The sequence below is a fragment of the Centroberyx gerrardi genome, chromosome 20, assembly GCF_048128805.1.
Source record: "Centroberyx gerrardi isolate f3 chromosome 20, fCenGer3.hap1.cur.20231027, whole genome shotgun sequence".
Classification (NCBI taxonomy): domain Eukaryota; kingdom Metazoa; phylum Chordata; class Actinopteri; order Beryciformes; family Berycidae; genus Centroberyx; species Centroberyx gerrardi.
In genome coordinates this window covers 8,198,765-8,220,036 of record NC_136016.1, presented here as the reverse complement: position 1 = coordinate 8,220,036, position 21,272 = coordinate 8,198,765, and the positions used below count along the sequence as shown (strand labels likewise).

The following is a 21,272-nucleotide window of genomic DNA, read 5'->3' as shown; positions in this document are numbered from 1 at the left end:
CCCCCCCCCCCCCAGTATGAACTCTGATGCCTTATTGCACCGCAGAGGGCACCTGAAAACCCTCAGCTGCTCCTCACACACAGCGGAGCTCTTCAGGGTGCATTAGGTGGAAATTACATTACCACTGACTATGGAAGACACAGGGCTTCAGAAACCACTTGAAGCATGCAGTGGACCTTAAGAGGGCTCCTGTTTCCTAAGTCTGTAACAAAAGGCATGAAGAATGAAGACGCAAAGTCCGGGGCTTGCACCAGCATGTATACTGATACCCAAATAATAAAGATCCTGTGGGGGTTTTGGTATTTAGTAGTAATACCTATAAGAACATAGAATATGCTCAGTGTGAAGTTTGAACCAGACACTCATGACAGTGTGTGAAACTAACCTCTTCGTCATCCACCCACTACCCACTAACCCCCACACTAACAAACTGATTGTGATTGAAGGCATGCACAGTGGACACTCCTAGACGAGAAAGATTACAAATTTGATATTAAATCCGACTGAAAAGGCTAAACTAGGAGCACAGACCACATTTAATATATAAACGTGGCTGCTCAAATGCAAGTCATTTGCAAGTTCCAATGCAAGATGATTATATGCGTTGATACGTCGAGCCGAGAGATGAGAATGATTGGAATTGTATCATGAGGCGATTGCAGACAATATTAAATTGCACAAAGAAGCTTTTGTTCATGAATTCCTGCAGCAGTTCAGCCAATATCGCCTCTGCTTTAATTTGATATCTATTTATTTTACTCCATTGTTTGGATTTTATTGAGGTTGCGCCTGCTTTATCCGCCCGATCTAAACCAGAAGTGAAGGTCAGGAGAGGCAGAGTGTCTCTGTTTATTGGCTTCCATTGAGCCCATATGAGCTGATTTGGCTATCTGCTTTCGATATTAAGCTCTTTCATAGTATTTTGTGCTATCCGGATATTGTTTATCACTACATTGAGATATTCACTGTGTATTTACTGCTGAATTAAATATTCTTCATCACTTTTGCAATATCCTCTCTGTAGGCCCATGCAGGATGCGTGTATCCTGTGTGCGAGCAAACCTTTATGTAGACTATCTGCAAGTACAGGAAAAATACACAGTGTTCTGTATTTCATCAGAGCCTTCCCAAGCAAATGGCATGAAATGCACCATCTACTCATTTTCAGTCCAATGATTCCTAGGAAAAGAGGAATCATTGGATTCTTTAATGTGGTGAGGTATGTGATTCATGTCCCCTATACCTATATCCTAAAGTGTATTTCACATTATAGATCAGTGTTTCACCAATCATATTGTCCTCTGAATTATTCCATCCCACCTTTCTCTTTCAAAGCTATATTTTTAAAAAATCTAAAGGTTATGCAGAAAATACGCGATTCTCTTCTGCGTATTTTACCACCCTGATCGAGAAAATCCTGGATATTTATTATCATCCTCATCCTACTCATGTCCTGATGTTGTTGTTGATGTCATTGCTGTTTAAGCAGATTTTGCTGTCCCATTCATAATCCTACTATGATGACTACAAATCAGTGTTGTTGTTTATGAATGCCATTCAGGCCTTCCTGCACTGATTCAATAGATTTCACTTGTCAACTTTCAGATCCCACTCCTAGCCAATCATACAGATACATAATGATATAGGGAGGCGTTCTTGTGACTGAACTAATCTAACTTGTCTTGTGTTCCCCTATGACTCCCATTCATTTAGCATTAAAGATCTACTGCAATGATTTTAATTCAATCAGGAAAAGCTACTACGCCTACTATGAAAATGAAATACTTTAAATTCCACCAATCAACTAACCCATGCCAAATAGAAAGCACAAGCCAAGGGTTATTAACAAAACTTTCAAGCATCATTAATCAAGCAAGTAGCAAACACTCCCAGACGCAACTACATCAACTGTACACACAGTCAGTCAGAGGGAAAGCCACACTCATCAAATGACCCCACACACCCCTCCATGACTGCTTCCAACTCCTCCCATCTGGGTGTCACTTATAACACTTACATAAAACCATTCATTCCCTCAGCAATAACATCTATGATGAACCCTTTGCAACAACATTGCAACATTGAACTTGTTTTTATGGTATCAGGTGTTGCTGCTGCTTTTAGTTTGTCTCCTGTACTGTTTATATTGAATGTTCTTCTTACTCATATTTTTTGATTGATGAGCCCATGCCAAGCTTCTGTCTGAGAGATACACAATAAAGTTTTCAGAATCTAAACAGGGGGGCTAATTCCCTCCAGTTGCACTTGGTCGTTAGACTGACTCTCAGGCCAAAGAATCATCTGAGAGTCACATGAAAATAACAGGAATTGTCCTTTAAATACATCACATAAATACTGCAGGAGTGACGTACTCTGACGTCACGTCTCTGTGGGCGAAATCCGATGCTGCACGTGGTCCGTTGTTTACTTCTTCCTGGAACGCGCCGTTAAAGGTGGAGGAGGGGGGGGCGCTGACTTGAAATGGTGAAATTGTGAAACAGCTTTCCTGGATAGAGTTACGTTGCTTAGCATTCAGAAAAAGCGCTCAGACCGCCATTCACGTCGGGAAATGTCAAACTGATTCCCTTTTTGTCTCTTCAGAGGCTTCTCGAGCAGCGCAAGACCTCAATGTATGTATTGCTTTGTTCCAGAGCTCGTGCGAGTTCAGCATGCAGGGTGATGTTGCCTTTTCTGTAGGCTTTGTTCTCTGTCCTGAGCTTTCTGCTTTGACTTGCTTCAGAGGGGGTCCTCAACTTCAAGTTCGTGTTCAAGTGTTGTCAACAAACTGTCAAGTCTGAATCTAGCATGTTTTCAAAATGCTATAAAAACAAGAAAAGAAGATAGAACATAAAAGTAATGTTTTTCATAAAACTTTACCAACACAAACATGTTGACATCATTTTGACAGTACTGCAGTTGCTAATTGTAGAGCTAACTATAGGCGAAATAACTAAAACTTGGCCTTTTTAACACATGTGTTTATCATGTTGCCCCTAGACCCAATTGCCTAGTCAATGTGGTGTTGGTTTGTTTTTCCAGATAAAGCCTAGAATGCTTCAGCTTGGAAGCCGGCTAGACCAGTTTCATTTAGGCTCAGGAGCTTCAGAAAGTGCCAAAGGCCAGAGCCCACTGCCTACACAAACACTACATGACTTTCTGCAACATATCAGGTATGTCAGGAGAGAAAGAAAGTATTGTGTAAACTTGACTTTGTTGACCCATGAAGTATGCTTCTGCTCAACATCTAACCTAATATTTGTCTGTCTTTCATGCCTTGTCTCTTTTCTTTTCTTTTACACTCTAGGCAACTCACCAGGCTGAAAAAGGAAGATGTTTTCTGCAATCTGCGTATCCCCAACCAGTTTCAGACAGCCAAAGATGACATCAACGTTGTTATCCTCAGCGGTGGGTATCAAGAATGACAAGACTGTCACTGCGGACCCCAGGAAGACTAGCTGTTACCTTGGTGACAGCTAATGGGAATCCTAATAAACTAAACTAAACTGTATTTCATAACGCTAATTCTGCATTTGTGTATGAATTTAAAAGTTAGGATTCTTGGCTGAGACCCTCATGAAAGAGTTAGCTTGCATATCTAGCTATACACTATTGATCCTAGATTGTAAATTCTTCACTTGGATAACATATTGCTCTCTTTTATTAAGGCCAAGGGGTGTTCTGCATAGATGTGAAACCCTGGAGAGGCTCTGTGTCTGCATGCAACCAAAACTGGCATGTGCAAGTCAAAGAAGAGGACCAAAACTTTACCAATACCTGCATCGAGCAGATGGAGGATCCCCTCAAAGCCATCATGGTAAAATGACACCATCAGCTCAAATTTGTGAAATACTATAATAGAAATTGTGAAAACTTAAATGTCAACTGATTTGTTTCCAAGGTCTGATCTATGGCCCAGTACATTGTTTTCATCCAAACTGCAGCCGAGTTAGAGGTTCTGAGTCACCATAACAATTTATATGGAAATGGCAAACACTACAGTGGGGCTTGCTAAACTTCCCAAGTGGGGGCTCTTCATTTGAAAGGCCATAATTATGTTCACAGAGGGGGGAAAGCAGGCAGGTGCCTAAACACAGCTGTCACCTTATGTGCCTGGGTCTCTTAGGAGTCATTCATTTCCATCTCTATAGATGTTGAATTTGGACTGAGACTGGCAGCTTGGCAGAAGTGTCTGACGGCAAACACTCTCTACATTGTTGAAATTGTTCTGCTTGACTTGGACATGTATTTACCTTCAAATCATTCATCTACACAAAGCAGAGAGAGCCTGACTGTCTGTGCCAATTTGGGGTTGCATAATTTCTTAAAGTGTGTCGTAGTAGAAATAGAAAAGTGGACAGCTTCATTTATGTGTCTTTCAGGTCATTATAGGGGACTGTTTTGTTTATACTGAGTCATCCTATGTGGTCGTTACCAAAAACTGACATTTTCTCTTTCCAGGATGAATAAATGTCACTTGAGTTCTAAGGTTTGCATATGATTGAACTGTCTACTCCTCCAGACCAAGACGGCTAACTTACGTCACCATTTGAAGAAGTGTGGGGTGTCTGTGCGCCAAAGCCTCTTTTTCCCAAGAGTCGTCTTCCTCTCTCCGGACTGTGAGCTGGACGAAGAGCTGAGGAAGAGGAGGGAGCTGGTCTCCCACAGCCAGATAGATGGTTTCCTCGGCTCTTTCAGGGAGGGCTACATGTCCTGGATATCAGACGCGCTGACTCCCTCCTGGCTCTCTGGTGAGTTGCATTAATATTTTAGGGATTTAATTGACGCTCTTATCCGGAGCGCCATGCAATGAGTGCAACAATAGAATACGCTTAAATTAGGAAGGTCGCCGGTTCAAATCGCCAGATTGACTGGGAAAGCGTGGGTGGGGAAAGTGAATGAATAATGCTCTCCCCTCCCTCGCCAACTACTGTCAAGGTGCTCTTGAGCAAGGCATCGAACCCTCAACTGCTCCACTTGAGGGTTGTACTGGTCAGTTCTGAATGTATGGTTCTGTATGAATGTGAGCAAGGGTGTCACTAGAAAAGAGCAAGCATGCTCCGTCGATTTTCCCTGAATAAATAAAAGGTTAAAATAAAAACAAAAAATAAAATACATTTCTACATTGCCAGCGTTTGCGCTATTTAGCGAGGTATTTGGGTATATTCATAAAAAAAGGCACAATAAAACTGTAAAAAGTGCAATGAAAGATGGCGTGGAGATATGGACAATCATAATCATTTGTATTTCATGGGACTACTTGTGTTTTTCCTATAGGTCACCTGTCCTACAAGCAGCTGGAGGCAGTGCGGGACGTCCTGAGGAGGGTGGGAACCTGGGACCTGGTGAGGCTGCACTGTGGTGAGCAGCTGAAAGGAGACTACCAGGGCTGCCAGTACATCGCTCTCAACCGCCAGGAGACGGACACACTTGAGTTTTCCAGGGTCAAGACCCTGTCAGCTGATTCTCTGTGGGCCCTGCTGGGACACGCCCCTCAGGTTAGTCCACTGACACCTGGTGAGCCTCCAGCACCACTGAATATTAGATGTACGAGCCAGAAATGAGTGATGCATATCATGTCAGTGGCTACAAATTATAATGCCCATGTAAAAAAAGCCTAACTGTAAACCAGAACACCAGCAGGTGGCAGTAGTACTGTAAGTTTTGAGAGATTGACATCTTGAGTGCTTTTCTCATTCAATTTTCTGTCATGTCCCTCGTTACAGGAAGCACACAGCTGTGATTTAGGCTAAAGACCATGCAGAATCATGATAGCAATTTTATAACTTATTTACAAATAATTATGGCCTTTTTCTATTTGAAAATGACCAGATAGAATAATACTGTATTTACATCAGATTATTTGATTACAGTGTAAGTGCGGCCAAGAGCCAAACGATAAAAGCATTTCATTCTGGTTTACGATTTTTTTTTTTTTACATTATATGGAATCATGGCTCTGAGTGAAAATAACTCAAGTCTAACCAATTACAGAGTCTTATACATTTAGAGTTATGACATTTTTTATGACAAACATTTAGAGTTATGGTGGTCCTTTTTTTTTTTTTTTTTTTTTTTCTCAAGTAAAATTTTTTTTGCAGGCTTTCCAGCCCTGCCTTGTATGCCTGCTCACATCCCTGTCTACTCTCTCAGATCGCTTCCATTAACATTTGCATGCCTAGCGTTAATTACTCCCTCAGCACTCAAAGTCATCAATTTCTTATTGAGGTAAGTAATTCTGCCCGCCTGCAAGGTGCTTATTAGCTGCATTCAGTTGATTGAATCAGAAGGCGAAGGCAATTGCACAGTCTAAAAGCATCATTTGAGCCCATTCACATTCTCAAATTGGTTGATGTTTGGGATTTAGAATAGTTTATTTTAGTGCAAGGCAATTAATGGGTTTGGCTAATAAGGTAAATGTTCTCTCTCCAGGTGGCATTAGACCAAATCTGATCTGTCGCTGTGGCAAAGAACGTGAAGGTTGTTAATGTAGTAGTTGAAATGAAGTGCTTTGCTACTTATGAGATTTACACTAAATAATTGTGATTATTTTTGCGGTATTTTGTTTAAAAAGCATCCAAAATTCTTCAGTTATTTTTCCTGCCTGTACAATGGTGCTTCATCCTGCTTGTTACAGGCATTTGTTGAATGAAGTAAATGGTAGATGGAGACAAAGGTCAGAGCTCTTAAGGTCCAGTGGGTCCGACCCCCGCGCAGCATCCATTACAGATTAACACCCACCCTCAGCGCCCCTGCACCCAAACATTCAGCCTGGGCTTTCCTTACAGACTCCACACAGGCTCGGTGCGCCCCCCCACCCCCAACACCCCGACTGTACTCCCCCTCCCCCCCCTCTCCCCTCCAGCTGCTGTATATTCGATACATGACCCGACAATCATTAGACAGTCTCCAGTGGGCCCTTTTCTAGCCCAAGGGGACACGCTGGGCGACAACAAAATATATTATTTTCAAAGAAATATTTGTAAATGGAGGCAGTGCAGCCCTACATCTTAAGGCAAACCTCCTCCCCATATTTCAGAGAAATGTGACTGAGAGAGTGTATGGCCATAAGCCCCTTGCGTTGCGTGATATATCACATTTTTCCTGTATATTCAACACACCAGCTGCACTCGTCTCATCTGCACTCACACAAACCTCATGGCAAGATCATACTTTTGTTACACCGTGGTGCACAGTGGCTTGTGAAGATGAAGAAGAAAAACACAAGTAAATATTTGGTTGACTTGGTTTTGCCTCATTCAAGCTCACATACAGACAGGCGTGGATGTTTGTTTTTGTTGATTGTTTTTGAATCCACATCTCTGCAAAATCCTTAGGTTCGTATTCAGCTGTGGCCAATCCTCATCAGGAAAAAATTGAAGAACACTAGATTTCTCTATTGGATCTGCAAGACAAATACAATTAATACTTTTTAACATTTTATCCCTTCGGGCTCCATGACTATGCCACCCATTCTGTCTTGGTAAAAGAAAAGCTCTTCGCCAGTGTGCAGCAGCTGCTGGGGGAAGCTTGGGGGTGGCAGAGAAACTTGATAGCTCCCCCAGGCACATTTTCAGAGCCCAGAAATAATGCATGCCTTTGATTTGTTACTTGTAAACACACCGGCTAGAAGATCTGTGATATGACCTACAGTTTCACTCGGGCATCTGTTTGCTTGTAAGGAATGGCACCAGATGTATGCACAAAGCCACCACCGAGTCAGTAGGTGTGTTTTCTGTGGGCTCAGTCAATTACTCTGTGGAGAATGGGATGTCTACATGTCCCCAAAGTGGAGAATGATTGAGTAGAGTGGCTGTAATTTATTAATTATGGTCTATATTCTTAGACCACGGTTCTGGCTTCATTCAATTTGTATGGATTGAGGGGTAATTACTGTGTGTGTGTGTGTGTGTGTGTGTGTGTGTGTGTGTGTGTGTGTGTGTGTGTGTGTGTGTGTGTGTGTGTGTGTGTGTGTGTGTGTGTGTGCGTGGGTCTGTGTGTGTTCGGGAGATAGAGAAAGAGCTAAAGATCTATTCATGTCATAATTTAAAGCGCAGGTTACTTATGTTGTTCATCTTAATGTCCCCTTCCATTCTAACATTTGACTGTTTCATAGAGCCTTTTCCCTCTCTGACCAGTTTCTATGACCCCGGATCATTTGGGAGGGGCAGAAATGGAGCCCCTGTAATAAAAAACAGTCTGCTGAATCACAGTCGGCGTAGTGGCTCCTAATTGCATAGCTGAGAAGCAGCAGTTGAGTTCCTCCGACCGTAACTTGACGACACCGCCCTGTCAGCTGATTAATAGAAGTAAAGCCACCAGGCGAAAAGCTGTAAATTCATCGACAAGATACCTCAGAAGAATGGATAACAGCTAACGGAGAATGGCACAAATAATCAGGCCCTCGTTGCCAGAGATACGTCTCATCTCTCCGACTGGGCACAGATTCCACACAGATTTAGCTTGTTAATTTAACTCTCCACTGACATTCCTCTCCGTTTGGCCATCTCCCAGGCTGCACGCGTCACAGGCCCGTAATGGACAGGCTGGTGCGCTTGGTGCTTAGCACTGAAAAGGCATAGAGGAGAGACATCAACCGCTTTGTGCTGTTAATGAATGGAGGCACACAAAAGGCCAGGAGCTGGCCATTTACAGAGCCTGCAAAGCCTGCTGCCTAAATAGATAATATTGGCAGCTAGCGTGGCTTTTTGGTCTCTTTTTATGTCGAGGAAAAAAAGATTTTGCCATTTTAAGAAAATGCATGCAGTAATGCCCCTTACTTCAATATATGATGATCAAAACCCTGATTTGATGGTTAATAAAAAAAAAAAAACTGAAATGGACTTGTAAATCCTTCATCATAATCATTCTCCAAAATGGCAGCTGTGTGATTTTGTTTTTCTACGTTCTTTATGAATTGAATGTCCTAAACAAAAGATTCTGTATGAAGATTAATGTGCCTGCAGTTTTTCTGAAAGCCTCTGGACTAGGCAGTGAATGTTTTCGACCGCGGTAACACAGGTATATGTTTTCGATTACCAGAGAAGAACAGAGAAGAGCACACTTACAGCTTTTTTTCCACCAAGAGTGCAAGTATCAGATTTTCAGACCCATAGATTTCACTGTTTTGCTTTCAAGCACCTGGCTAAACACGAGGGAAGGATCATTTTCTGTACTCTGCTCTTTTGAAAAGTTTTCTGAAGAATTCCCGGAAACAAAGATCTATTAATTTTACAAACGCGTGGCATTTTTCAACAAATGAAAATTGTGGGGAAATTACCATCATTTTCAGATTTCTGTAATTGCAATATAGCTCTCGAAAGGAAACTGGGATTGGAAATAATTTGCGCCAGAGTGTGTGTAGGAAGCCACAGAGAAAGCTAACCATGCAATTACACATGAGAAGAGTGCTGCAGAATCACAAGTGTCTGTAATGAACTAGTTAAGACACCGGCACTTGTACAGTGGAAGGCAATGATAAAAGCTGCCTTGTAATAGGGTGTGATTAAACTTGGTAAATCTATTTTTTCGCTCTAGTACTAAGCCACAGTGAAGAGTCCAATGGAGAGATTCTGCATCTGTCAATTTGAAGATGACTCAATGTGTTTTCTCGAAATTCACCACCCAGCGCGCTATACCAGTCATTTTAGAGGGCTTTTCAAGCACTCTTTTGTTAATTTAGTTAAACATCAACATGTAGAGTTCATGTTTTACACATTCCTGCTTAACACAAGGGGAGATTGAGTTTCAGTAAATTTGAATACATGTTTAAAAATGCTCCAAACCATTAATATTCATTACAAAACAATTTCTTTGAATGTGGTATGAGCTGTGGTTGTGCAAGACCCATCGCAGGTAGCATAGCATGTTGTCAAACTCTGTTCAGTTGAACTGCATCTGCAATACAGGTATACATATCTATACCAATATCCAAGCACATTTAATCTGGTACATGTATTGAATCAACATTAAAACAGGCAACTCAAATGGGAAAGAGGCCCAGCACCTGCATACCCTATGGCTTACTCTTTGTGTGCAGCTTATAGTCTAGTGCGCTCTTTGTCTGGTTTTCCCATTCAAATTTAAATAAAACCATATTCTTCATAGAGTATAGATTTATCTCACATTTATATCTCCAATTTAGTAAATATGTTAGCCTGTAGTCCCTGGATTCTGACATCACCTAGTTTTATACAGTACTAAACCACATTAAGTGCTAGAACTGTGGATTTGTTACCAAGCCTAAACCTTTCTCTGGTCACTGGTCAAGATTTTAATTTTGTGCTGGTAAATTAAAGCCTACTTTGTAAAAATAATAAGTATTTGTTTTGAGGTTTCAGGATATTACAGTGATCCCTACTGTATAAGTTGTTAGATATGATCAATAGGGATTCATGAATAATGGAGAGGCCTAGTGGCGCAGAGACACTTAATTACAGTTTCAAAAGCCATTCTCCTTAATTGAGGAGAATAAAGGTGGTGAAGTGGACTGAACAGTAAGATTAGCATTTCTATCAGTGACTGTTTTAAACAGCGAGACACTCGCTGAAACACCAACTGGCAATTTGTGAGTCACAAATTCTCAGCTGTGAACTAATCTAAGTAGACATTTATCATGGTTTATTGATCCATTTCTGTTTGGCATTTAGTATTATAGTTTATTTTGTGTGTCTGTGTGTCTGTGTGTGTGTGTGTGTGTGTGTGTGTGTGTTCTGTCCATTTCCTCCGACCACCTGTGTGAGCAGAAGAGATAGAGTTGGTCTTTGTATCATTCTTTCCATGTAAATGCTAATATGCTGCATATCCAGACAGTGTGTGGCCATTGTGTGTACAGTATGCAGCAGATACTGTATGTAATTGACAGCCCTGCCATCTGTTACAGTTATGTGAAATTATGGATAAACTAGTTAACAGACACTTTGGCCCATTGTCTGTTGTTTTGATAATCACCCTTAATAACGGACGGCATCAATATGGTCTTTAAACCTGATTTGGGAGTTAATGGAGTCAGATGGGGGCAGTCAGTGTATGCTCTGGGGGTAATGCTGTTAGAGATGTTCGTGAAGAGCAAATTAAATCAGTCATAGATTGTGCCCTCTCAAGTCAGCCAGACAACCAGACCCATTGAAGAGAAAAACGGGGGATTCATATTTTAACCTCTCACAGAAAATGCACTTATGTGGATGGAAATAAAGTCAGAGCTGGGTGAATGGATGTAAATGGTTATTGCTGGGACTCTAATGGCTTCCTGTTAGCTGAGGCAGGTTGGAAGCAGAGACGGAGCTATTCAGAACTTAACCAGCCATTTTTTAGGTCATGGCTTTGAGCAAATGTAGTTATTGAGCTGGATTATAATGTCACCAAACAAAAGATTAGGCGTCTTGCCGGACGGCCAAAGCTCGGAGCACAGTTCCATTATTATGTATGAGTATTTCATGTAGGATGCATTGTGGTGATTCTTCAAACAAGCCGTCATTGGACTGATTCCATACTCAGGATACTTTTACTCTCCCTATTGCAGCAGGTTGTTATATATTCATCCAGTGAGCCAAACCGCACAATGTCTACCTAATTGCCTTGTTATGTCCAACCGACATGACAGTCGGTCACGTTTTCACACTGAATCACTTTTGGTCTGATTCCATCGCGCTTGGCTTGTGGACAAAGGCGTTTGGCGCACCGGAGGTGTGTTGCTCAGTGTTCCTCCCATCTGTGTCTGGTGAGACACGGTGCGGAACAAAGAGCCAGCCGTCTGAACCCGGTGTGGCGTTACGCTCACTCGGAGTTCACCTGAAACACTGCACCCATGGCTCCAGGTAACAGCCCCCGCTGACTGATACCCCACTGGGATTCTTTGACTTTATCGGGGGAAGGATCTGAACTTACTGAATGGCAATACACACAGGTGGTGACACGTCCCTACCCAATTACACAGTTCCAGGCATTATTCGTGCTTGTCAGACCTGTCAACCTTTTTAATTAGGCAGCCCTATAAATAATCACACGGCTAATTTATGTTTAGATATAAACATTTGAAAGGGTTACGGGGTCATGATGTAAAGTGCGCGGTGGATATGAATGAATCTGTTTTACCTTCTGATTCAGCTGTATCAAACTGGCTGTGAATCTGTGCCATATCCATCCCTGCAGGTAGATGACAAGGAAACCCTTCCCCTCTGCAGTGGAGATTGCTATCAGCTATTTGTAAAAAGATGTTTCTCCTCTGGAAGGGGATTGAGCTGTCGTCTTGAGTTAAAGGGGGTAAAAGGTGAACAGTGAACCAGAGGCAGGATTTATGACTATTAGCAGACGGTAAATAAGAGCAAAGAGTTTGTCTTGTTGAAATGTGAGGAGTGATGTCATTCAGACAACTCCCCTGACACCGAAAGTGAGAGGGGGATCAGGGGTAGACACCGATAGGTGAGCTCTCAGCCCTTTGTGTGACACCCACCCTTAGCCCCAAGGGTCCTGTCCTCGCCATGAAGTGTTATATACACACACACACACTCACACACACACACACACACACACATATTCAGGCCTGTCTGCGCTTGAAGTGGTAATGATTCCAAGAGACCTGTGGACAATACACAGTCGAAAGGGAGACATTATTTAAGTAAATGTAGAGCCATTCATCTTGGCCTAGTGAAGGTAGTGCAAGTGTGACATGTGCTATGCAAATCTACATTTCATCTGAAGTGTAGGATACCGATTGCACTTGAAATGACATTGTTTTATTCCTAATGCAATCAGCATCCTAAATGAGATGAAATGTAGCCCAACAGCACATGGCACAATAACACTACCTCCTGTAGGCTAAGACGTCAACATGTATATGCTGTTTCTGAATGCTCTTAATGTCTATTATGTTTTGATGTGTATTATATTATGCACTGATGTCTATTTTGTATCCCAAGCGAGGCCACAGACAGTTCTCCAGCTCTATCCTATTCTGTCCTATTCCAAAAAGGAAATGTCTATAAACTTGTGGCGATAAACCTGTCAGAACTTCCCTATAGGTCCACTTTATCATTTTACACACGTACGGTAATATGTCTTCTTTTCCCATCCATAACCATCAGAGTATGCTCCAGAAGATTATAGACAGGCCATTTTTATCCCAGCAGCTCCTCTGCACTTTGTTCTTCAACTGTTCATCAATTCCGCTACGCCCTCAGACACTTGTCTCAAGTGGCTGAGGGGTTCACATGCAGTGACAACTCCCTTTACCTGACACACCGTCTCTATAGTCTTCTTTGAGGCATACCTGGCAGGCAGGTAGACTGGACCACACAGAACTCCCCCCTTTGATTTCATGCCAAAGACACCGGTGTACACCCTCCCAGTATCCTGTAACAGGTTGATGTAGCGGTAAAGCAGAATTTTCTCCTCCGGATTTGAAATCATACAATATTCCTCTTTAGCTTTTCTGCATGGCAATCATCGACTGTAGTCATAAGCATTTGAAATTTGTCAAAGGCAACACATCTGTTTCATAGCCTAGTTTCAGGGCCTAGTTTCAGTGGCAGTAGTTTTCAGTTGGTCAACCTGCAGATAATACTTCTTGCTATCTAAATTTTAATATGTGGATTATAATCTGTAGTTATTCTAGTTCTGACAGTGTTTGAATGTGATGCATCTCCAGTATTGTTCTGTGTGTGGCGCCACCACAAAGATGGAGGGATTTGTTCTTAGTGACATTAAATTAGTTAATTACTCATTATCAACTGTTGCGTTAGGCTATAATTTCTGAGACTCATTTCTTTCACCATTTCTTTGTGTTGATATACAAGCCCGTCTGTCCACTAGCTGTCATGAAGCAATTTTTTCCATGCAAGTCTCAAATTAATAGACACTCACTCATTCTGAAGTGTCTGATGCTGTTGTAATACAAGCCACGTGGCATTCGGCCAAAGCTGCAATATAAGACACAATTGTTTTGTTTTTTTGTCTTTCTCCCTGTTTTAAAGCGCAGTAATAAGTAAAGTAAATGGCAGAAGGATGTGTCTGAAATTGCGGAAGCCTTTGTTGCAGATAATTAGGTTAGCAGGAAGAGTGTGCAGGTGTTGGGGGGGGGGGGGGGGGGTGCTGTGCGCTCGCGTTGTGTTATAAACTTGCTCATATTCGTAGGCCCTCCGGGGTGTTGCACTTCCCATCAGCCCCGAAGCTCACCAACCTCTTCACTATTAAAATGATCACGTTCAATAGCAGACAAAGGGAAGAGGGAACAAATCTAGTGCAGGGTATTTTCCCCACCTCTAATGCTTATCTGCCTTTTGATGTCGGCGTAATAAAAGGCCTATTGGGCATCCACAATGACCCGCAAAATGGACAAGGGCCGATATACTGGGCTCTGACTGTCGCTACCATTAACTAAAAGGCCCAGACATTATGGAGAGCCAGAGATGAAAGAACATGAAAAAAATAATAATTGAAAAATTGCCTAATGCTAAAGTGAAAGAAAATGGAACTGTGAAAAGGCACTGTAATATTCTGTTAGCCCCTGTAAATGCAGCCAAACAAGAGATGCAGTGAGGCATTCTTTTTGAAATGGATGTGGTTCAATTACCTGCATGTCTAAATCTAGTTAAGGCTTCCATTGTCAGTCTCAAACATAATAGGCAGTTTTGATGGAGTGTTAAAGTGTATTATGCCCTACAACCTATAGAAAATAAGTATGAGTCCCTTCAAGATCTAGAGGGGAATTAAAAAGCTCACAGCGAGAACAAGGTTAATTTAATATTTATTCTGTCACAGGGTGCCATTTGGATCACTGTTCCAAAAGACTTGGATAATATTATAGCAGGATTAGGGAAATTTTGCCTTTTTTTTTTTTTTTTTTTTCAAAGCCATTTCACTGGCTGACCTAACTGGTTGCAAAGGAGGATCCTCTTGCAAGTATCACGAACTGTCATAAGGATCACATAAAAAAAAAAAGAGAATTGCTTTGTTATAAATGTAGTAATTACTAATGTATTTGTAAATGCTTGGCCACATATAAAACTACAGATTTGTTGAAACTGGAATGTATTTGGTACCTCAGGTTTGACAGAAATGTTTAGCTTACCCATCAACAGATCCAGTGACAGTTCCAACAGGCCAGAATCAATAAGTGTGCACCGCTTCTCCAGTCTACAGGGCCAGAGAGGAAGCGACAGCTTGTAAACGCAGAGGTCAAAGGTGAAGGCCATGAGTATCTGCTGAGGTCTAGACAGAGGTCAGGAGGTCTCAGTCAGGGTCATGACCCCAGCGAAAGTGCTGAAAAGCCAAGAACAGAACCTCGCTTTTAGCCACTGGATGAATTCTTACATTCAGAAATGATCTGAGCGTAATCCGTATTTCCTGATCTGTCCCGCCACTTCCCCCCTTCCCCCTCTGCAGGTAACGGTTAAAATGTTCAAGCGTGGCGCTCACGGCTGGCTGGGCAAGTCCCTGAGTGCCACCACCACCATCCCCTCCAACACCCATGTGATCTTCAGGATCAGTGGGGAGGAAGCAGATGCCAAAATCCCAGCAAACACCATCCACAGCATCACCCTCAGCATATGACGGCCTGTATCAATGGAGAAAGTGACACTTACACAAGTGTGCAGTGTCAAAATGGTCTAATAAAACAAACTCTTTATTTGGCTCAAACCTGACGAGAGCATATTTAAAATATGCCTGCCGTATCACATTTTTAATATGAGTGCCTTTTACTAAAGTGTTACTAAACTAAAGTTTTGTTTGTTCTACTGTACTTTGATATGAGTTAACCTGGCAACATCATTTGTCACCATCTTATCCAAGTCTGAACATCTTTATCAGAGCGTTTGCTGTGGAAAAATTCCCTTCACCAATTTCCTGTGATTCTCCAATGGCCCACAATGCTCGATGGCAATATTATGTTAATGAAGATGGTTCAGACAATTAGCCTGATTAACTTTCTCTAGTTTTGAATTACTAGGGCTGGCCCACACTTTACACTAGCCATTAATTATCCATTACGTCGGCTGATTGTGTCAAATCAGTTCAGGTTTGAAGTGTGTAATGTGTTAATTGTGGCGGGTAAAAACTGGTGGCCTCTAGCATGATGAGGGCTGGGCAAGTTGCTGCCTCTATTGGTTTAATGGGCCGTGATTTACGGTCTGTTTAGATGGTGTAACTGTAAGGTGCTTTATTAATATGCTCCACTGCAGAGAGGGGATGATAACATATTCAAGAGCGCACAGGCTCAGCCACCAGCACCATTCATAGCTGTGTCTGTGAGTCACTTTCCATCAGTTACCCAGCTCATACAGCTGCGCTAACAGCTAGCAATTGTATTTACTGTGCCTGGCAGTGGGCAAAATGAAGTTATTTCCATCAAGATATCAGTGCCTTTAGCTAATTTGATAGAAAAAGCTCTCTGTTTTGATGGTATCTCCTTGCATGGCATCTCTCTACCTGAAACATCATTACACTGTATTCAAGCTCCTCACTTTTTCAAATGTCTGTTTACAAATGTACCTGAGATGCAAATCACTGACAGCTGCAAAAACACTTTGTATCATCTGCACACAGAAGCTGTTTAGACTTTGGTTGTTTTGAGATCTTTGTTCTTGGTAGACCGTTTTCAAGCAGTTGTTGACATGTTTAAACCCATGTTTGGTGAATGATGTGTATTTGACTGATCTGTATGACTCATACAATTGTAGCATGTCTGTCAATCTAAGTGTATTATTGAACTTGATGAATTTAATGTCCTGATGTATTTATCCTCCTCAGTACTAAAGTGTTCTCAGGAAATGACAAACAATATTGACAATATTGGATGGTCTGGGATTCAGTCATCAGAACCTCTAAACAATAATTTTGATAAGTGCTGGGTGCATGCAGGTTTTACTGTAGCTTCGTTATACTCTGATATGATTCTTTGTTAACGTGTTAAATACTTCAAGCACTTTCAGTATCAAGGCAACTACAGAAGCATGATTTTTAACCATACTCTTCACTTCAGACATTGGTTTAAGCATGTTTGTTTTATTCATTGATGTGTTTTTATAGCCATGATGTAATCAAGTATTTATCTGTTAACATATATTTGTACTACGTGGTGTTAAAATAAAATGATTTGATGGGATACTGTGTGCGGCATACTTCTTAAAATGATTTACACAGAGATTATGGAATTGGGCGGTCTGTCCCGAGTTTCAGATTGTCAATCTCTGTTTAGTCGTACTTAATGGTACAATGTGCACTCTTCATATGTAATTTATCACTAGTGGGCCACAAGGTTTCTCCAAAGCCCTATTGGGGAGACAGAGGGCGTCCATCAGCGGCTCCCCCTGCTCTTTGAAAGCACGCACCATGTCTCGAGCGTGGTCAAGGGCTAGGGATTAGGGACGGATGGCTGGCCACGGGGACAAAGGGGACTCTGTCGGGGAGGGCGGTGGCGATCGGGAGGGGATGCTGAGCGGAAACGGACACGGAGATCAGACCAGAACACAGTGCGACAAGGTAACAAGGTAAACCGATCCAGCCCGCGATTCCTCCGGAAACTGAATCAATGAGGGTTCTGTTAAAATGGAAATCTTCCCGGATATTGAGTTTCAGCGAATCCATAGTACGGTACAGCGCAATCATTTCTAAACATAGTTGTTTTCCTTTGTAATAAACATGTACATGCATCGACATCTAGTGAAACCTACAGGTAATGGGTTTCACTCATAAGGTGTTTTGAGGTCAGCTGTGAACACTGAACATAGGGAAGAAGGACTTGGTGACCTGGTTTGTCACGGAAGCGAAGAAGCAAAGGTCTTGACCCTGTGGTACGACCAGGTGTCCAACTCTGACCTCTGGCCATGGAGATGGTCACTCAGCACCGGTCCCCAGGGTCACCAGGCCAGGTGAATGGTTTGCCCTTTCCTTTGGGTAGGACACTTGGAAGTGTAGAGCAGCCTGGACATAAAGGACAGACCCTCTGAGCCGACATATGTGAAATGGCAAACTCTCTCTCTTAGTTACAGAAGTACTCTCGGAAATCCCCCACCACAATGACAATGCTGTATGTATATGGGTCAACGCATGAGAATTTGACTCTTTTTCTTCTCAAAAATGTTTGGAAAACTTCCTTGCATCTGCTTGAATACAGTTGCAGGTTTCTCAGCCAAATTCAGCTTTGAACAAACTCAATAAACAGAGCAATTTGACCCCATTATGTTAATCCCCATCTTCTGTTTTCCTGCTTCAGCTCGGCTAGCTCAAAGGTCCTGACCAGGGAGAGGTCAACACGCTCTTTTTAACTGTAATGTTTTCTGAGATGCACGCCCGTTCCATCTGTAAAGGGCCCTAGAGATGAGATTGTGCTGTTCTGAGAGTGTAACCCCGCGGGAAACGCTGCGTTTAAGTGGGGAAACGCGTTGTACTCTGAACGAGCAGAGGTAGGACGTCTGCTCTGATTGTGCTCCCGCATAAACACAATGTGCCCACCGAACAGCACCCAAACTGTCAGCGCGTTCATTTTCACTACTTGACTGTGCTTATTAACTCAGGGAAATCTCACATTTGCATCTCACACATGCTTTGCTCGCTACCTGTAATCAACAGTTACCTAGGTTTCAAATTCATCAGGTTTACAAAGCCATTTTGCCTGTAAAAACTTGCAGATCACACACCATTACTGCAACTTAATAAATTGCAATCAACATATAAATACTTAGCAATACAGGATCCGTGGAATAAATTTGAGGAATATAGCAAGTGATGCTGCAAAATACATAACCGGATTACACCTGACCTGCATGAGCGAACGGGAATCGTTCCCCCAATGGCTTTCTTAGCAGCAATATTCACACAAAATGGACATATCAGAGGGTTAAGGGTGCTTATGAGAAAGTAATGCATTGATGTAATATTTTTTCCCAAAGTGAAGAATCTTTTGATGCATTTCACACCGTGATAAAGTGTAATTGTGGTGAAAATATAATAATTGGCAGCTCCATTTTGCAGGCTTTTATACCTCTACTACAATGTGATGATGAAAGGGGACAGGTCGTCCCTCTAATGCCCACCAACCGCTCGTCTGTGACCAGCATTTTACTGAACTGCAACAAAGCTTTCAGAGTGGGAAAGCTGCAGGATCCATAAGACACTAAAATGTTTTTTTTCCCCCACCACTTACAAATGTTCTAAATGAAGTAGGGTACTCAAAAGTCTCATCAAGAAACTATTAAATGATTAGTTATTAGCAGGCTCCAGGGTGTACATTAAGACGGAGAAAGACTTGCTTAATTCTGTATTTCAAAAAAGAAGTAAATGGGCACAACAACAGGCTGGGGTCTGCAGAGAATGGCCAGTTCTTAAACACCTCTCAACAGCACCGCACTTGTGAAAACCCACAGGACAACAAAAGACGGCACATAAGTGAATGAAATGAAGCTTCCTTTGCCAATTACTGTAGCGAACGTGACCGCGGCGGGGCTTTTTGTGCCTCACACAAGCAGTCTTTTCTCTCCTTGTGCCCGGCTATTGAGAGGGATACATTAGCCAGCCAGGATGGAGATGAGGGGAGCGCTCACAGTCACACAGCTCACTTCACGCCTGGTGTTAGAGACCTCTCTTATGACTTCACTCACAGTGCTTACAAAAAAAAAAAAATGTCATTTTCTATCTCATTTCTAAGACTTTGTAGCACACAAATCCATAGGCTACGTGTATAATATCTCAGTTATTATCATTAGATGCTGAATTTACAAGGATATTTCACTTGTTTATGTTCATTTTGCTAGAATGTAGTAGATAAAATGCATATATTTCATAAGTTCTCATTGAAATATATTTTCTGACCTTTTGCCAGGTCTAAAATAGACGCAAGACTTTTGTTAAATAGGTTGGAACTTGTTTTCAAAGGCTCTGTTGAGTCTCTTCTTGCTTCAAACAGCCATACTGCTCTTTTCATCACCCTCAAACAATCCATTGAAAAGACATTTGTTGCCAAACCAATTTTCAGATGTGTAATTTTTCCAGAAGCACCCAGCAACACTGATGTGATGCTTTATTGTTGCTTTTTTGCCACATACCATGCCTCTGGACCACCTGAAAACAACTGCTAAAATGAATACTCAGGGCTTTATTTTTATGGTAACGCCAACAGTGACATTAGCAGACAGAGGGCTCTGCTGGGTCACCGGTATGTGTGGGTAAATGTGCTTCCTCTGACAGCTATTTGCAAGGTTAATACCACGGATAACAACATCCATCTTTCAAACAGTTTCATTAGCCCTGTCCTCTGACCTATTCCACATAATGTTGTCAAATGTGACAGGCGCCAGATTACCGGGAGGTATGATGATCAATAGATAAACAAGAGAGCTGCGCACACCGCTCCTGGCGTGGCTGCAGAATAAACCTCCATCCAGCATTCTGCCGCCTGTCACAAATCTGAAAAACAAATGGACTGGCCCAAGGCAAGAGCCATCAATAATAATATAATGTGTGGACGCTGATGAATTAGCCCCAGACTTTGGAGTGCGCTGGAGTCTCAGTGCATTGCCAGTCTAGATACAGAAGCATCACTGGATGAATACATCGATTGCTGTGTTCACATTAGTTTGCTTAATCTGCATTTGAATCAATGGGGCAACACTATTTCACTCCACTGAATTCAGAAAAGTTAATAATGGCCAATAATCAAAAGCTGTTTATGAAAGCACCTCTTTTTGCGTCATTGATTTTACTCTGTCCGGCCAAGTAATGCACTGATCACTCAGACAAAATGCACTTTGTAAATGGTAAATGTATTTTGGATTCAATAACATAGATTTTCCCCTGCCTAGCCACAGGTTGGAGTTTAAACACGGGGGCAACATTTCTATTTCCACATCCATAATAAATAAAGTCATTAACCCTACTTTTGAAATTGACCAAGGAACCATTATGTTAGTAATGGGCGTTGCTGTGTTATCACACAAACAAGAGCAACATTGAACATCCTCACATCATCTAAAGGGATTACATTCACTTGCTCCATGAAAGTCACACAGTTCACCACGAAACCTACATATTTGCTATAGTTCTCGAACAATGCTGCAGTCAACCTACATAAACTTCCATGGGTTCGATCTATGTCATATTACACAACACAGAGAAAGCTAATCGGGGAGAACAGCTCCAAGGTGCTTCATTTTAGCGGCAGTGTCACTTAAGACCCATGAGATCCCTTCGGCCCACAGCTGTTTCCACAATAGCGCTGGTGTAAGTGTTCCTGCGCCGCTGGAAAAGTACCATGAGATCACTGGTGCCTTGACCTAAATGTC

General features: G+C 42.0%; 1 protein-coding gene across 1 annotated transcript; it reads left to right on the top strand.

Moving 5' to 3' along the window:
- Positions 1–2,521: 2,521 nt before the first annotated feature.
- On the top strand, positions 2,522–17,021 carry LOC139918329 (uncharacterized). The gene is made up of 7 exons (XM_071907650.2): positions 2,522–2,630; positions 3,040–3,170; positions 3,305–3,405; positions 3,666–3,814; positions 4,520–4,748; positions 5,275–5,495; positions 15,379–17,021. The coding sequence occupies exons 2-7, from the start codon at positions 3,052–3,054 to the stop codon at positions 15,544–15,546; spliced, it is 987 nt and encodes a 328-aa protein (XP_071763751.1). The 5' UTR covers positions 2,522–2,630; positions 3,040–3,051; the 3' UTR covers positions 15,547–17,021.
- The last annotated feature ends 4,251 nt before the right edge of the window (positions 17,022–21,272 follow it).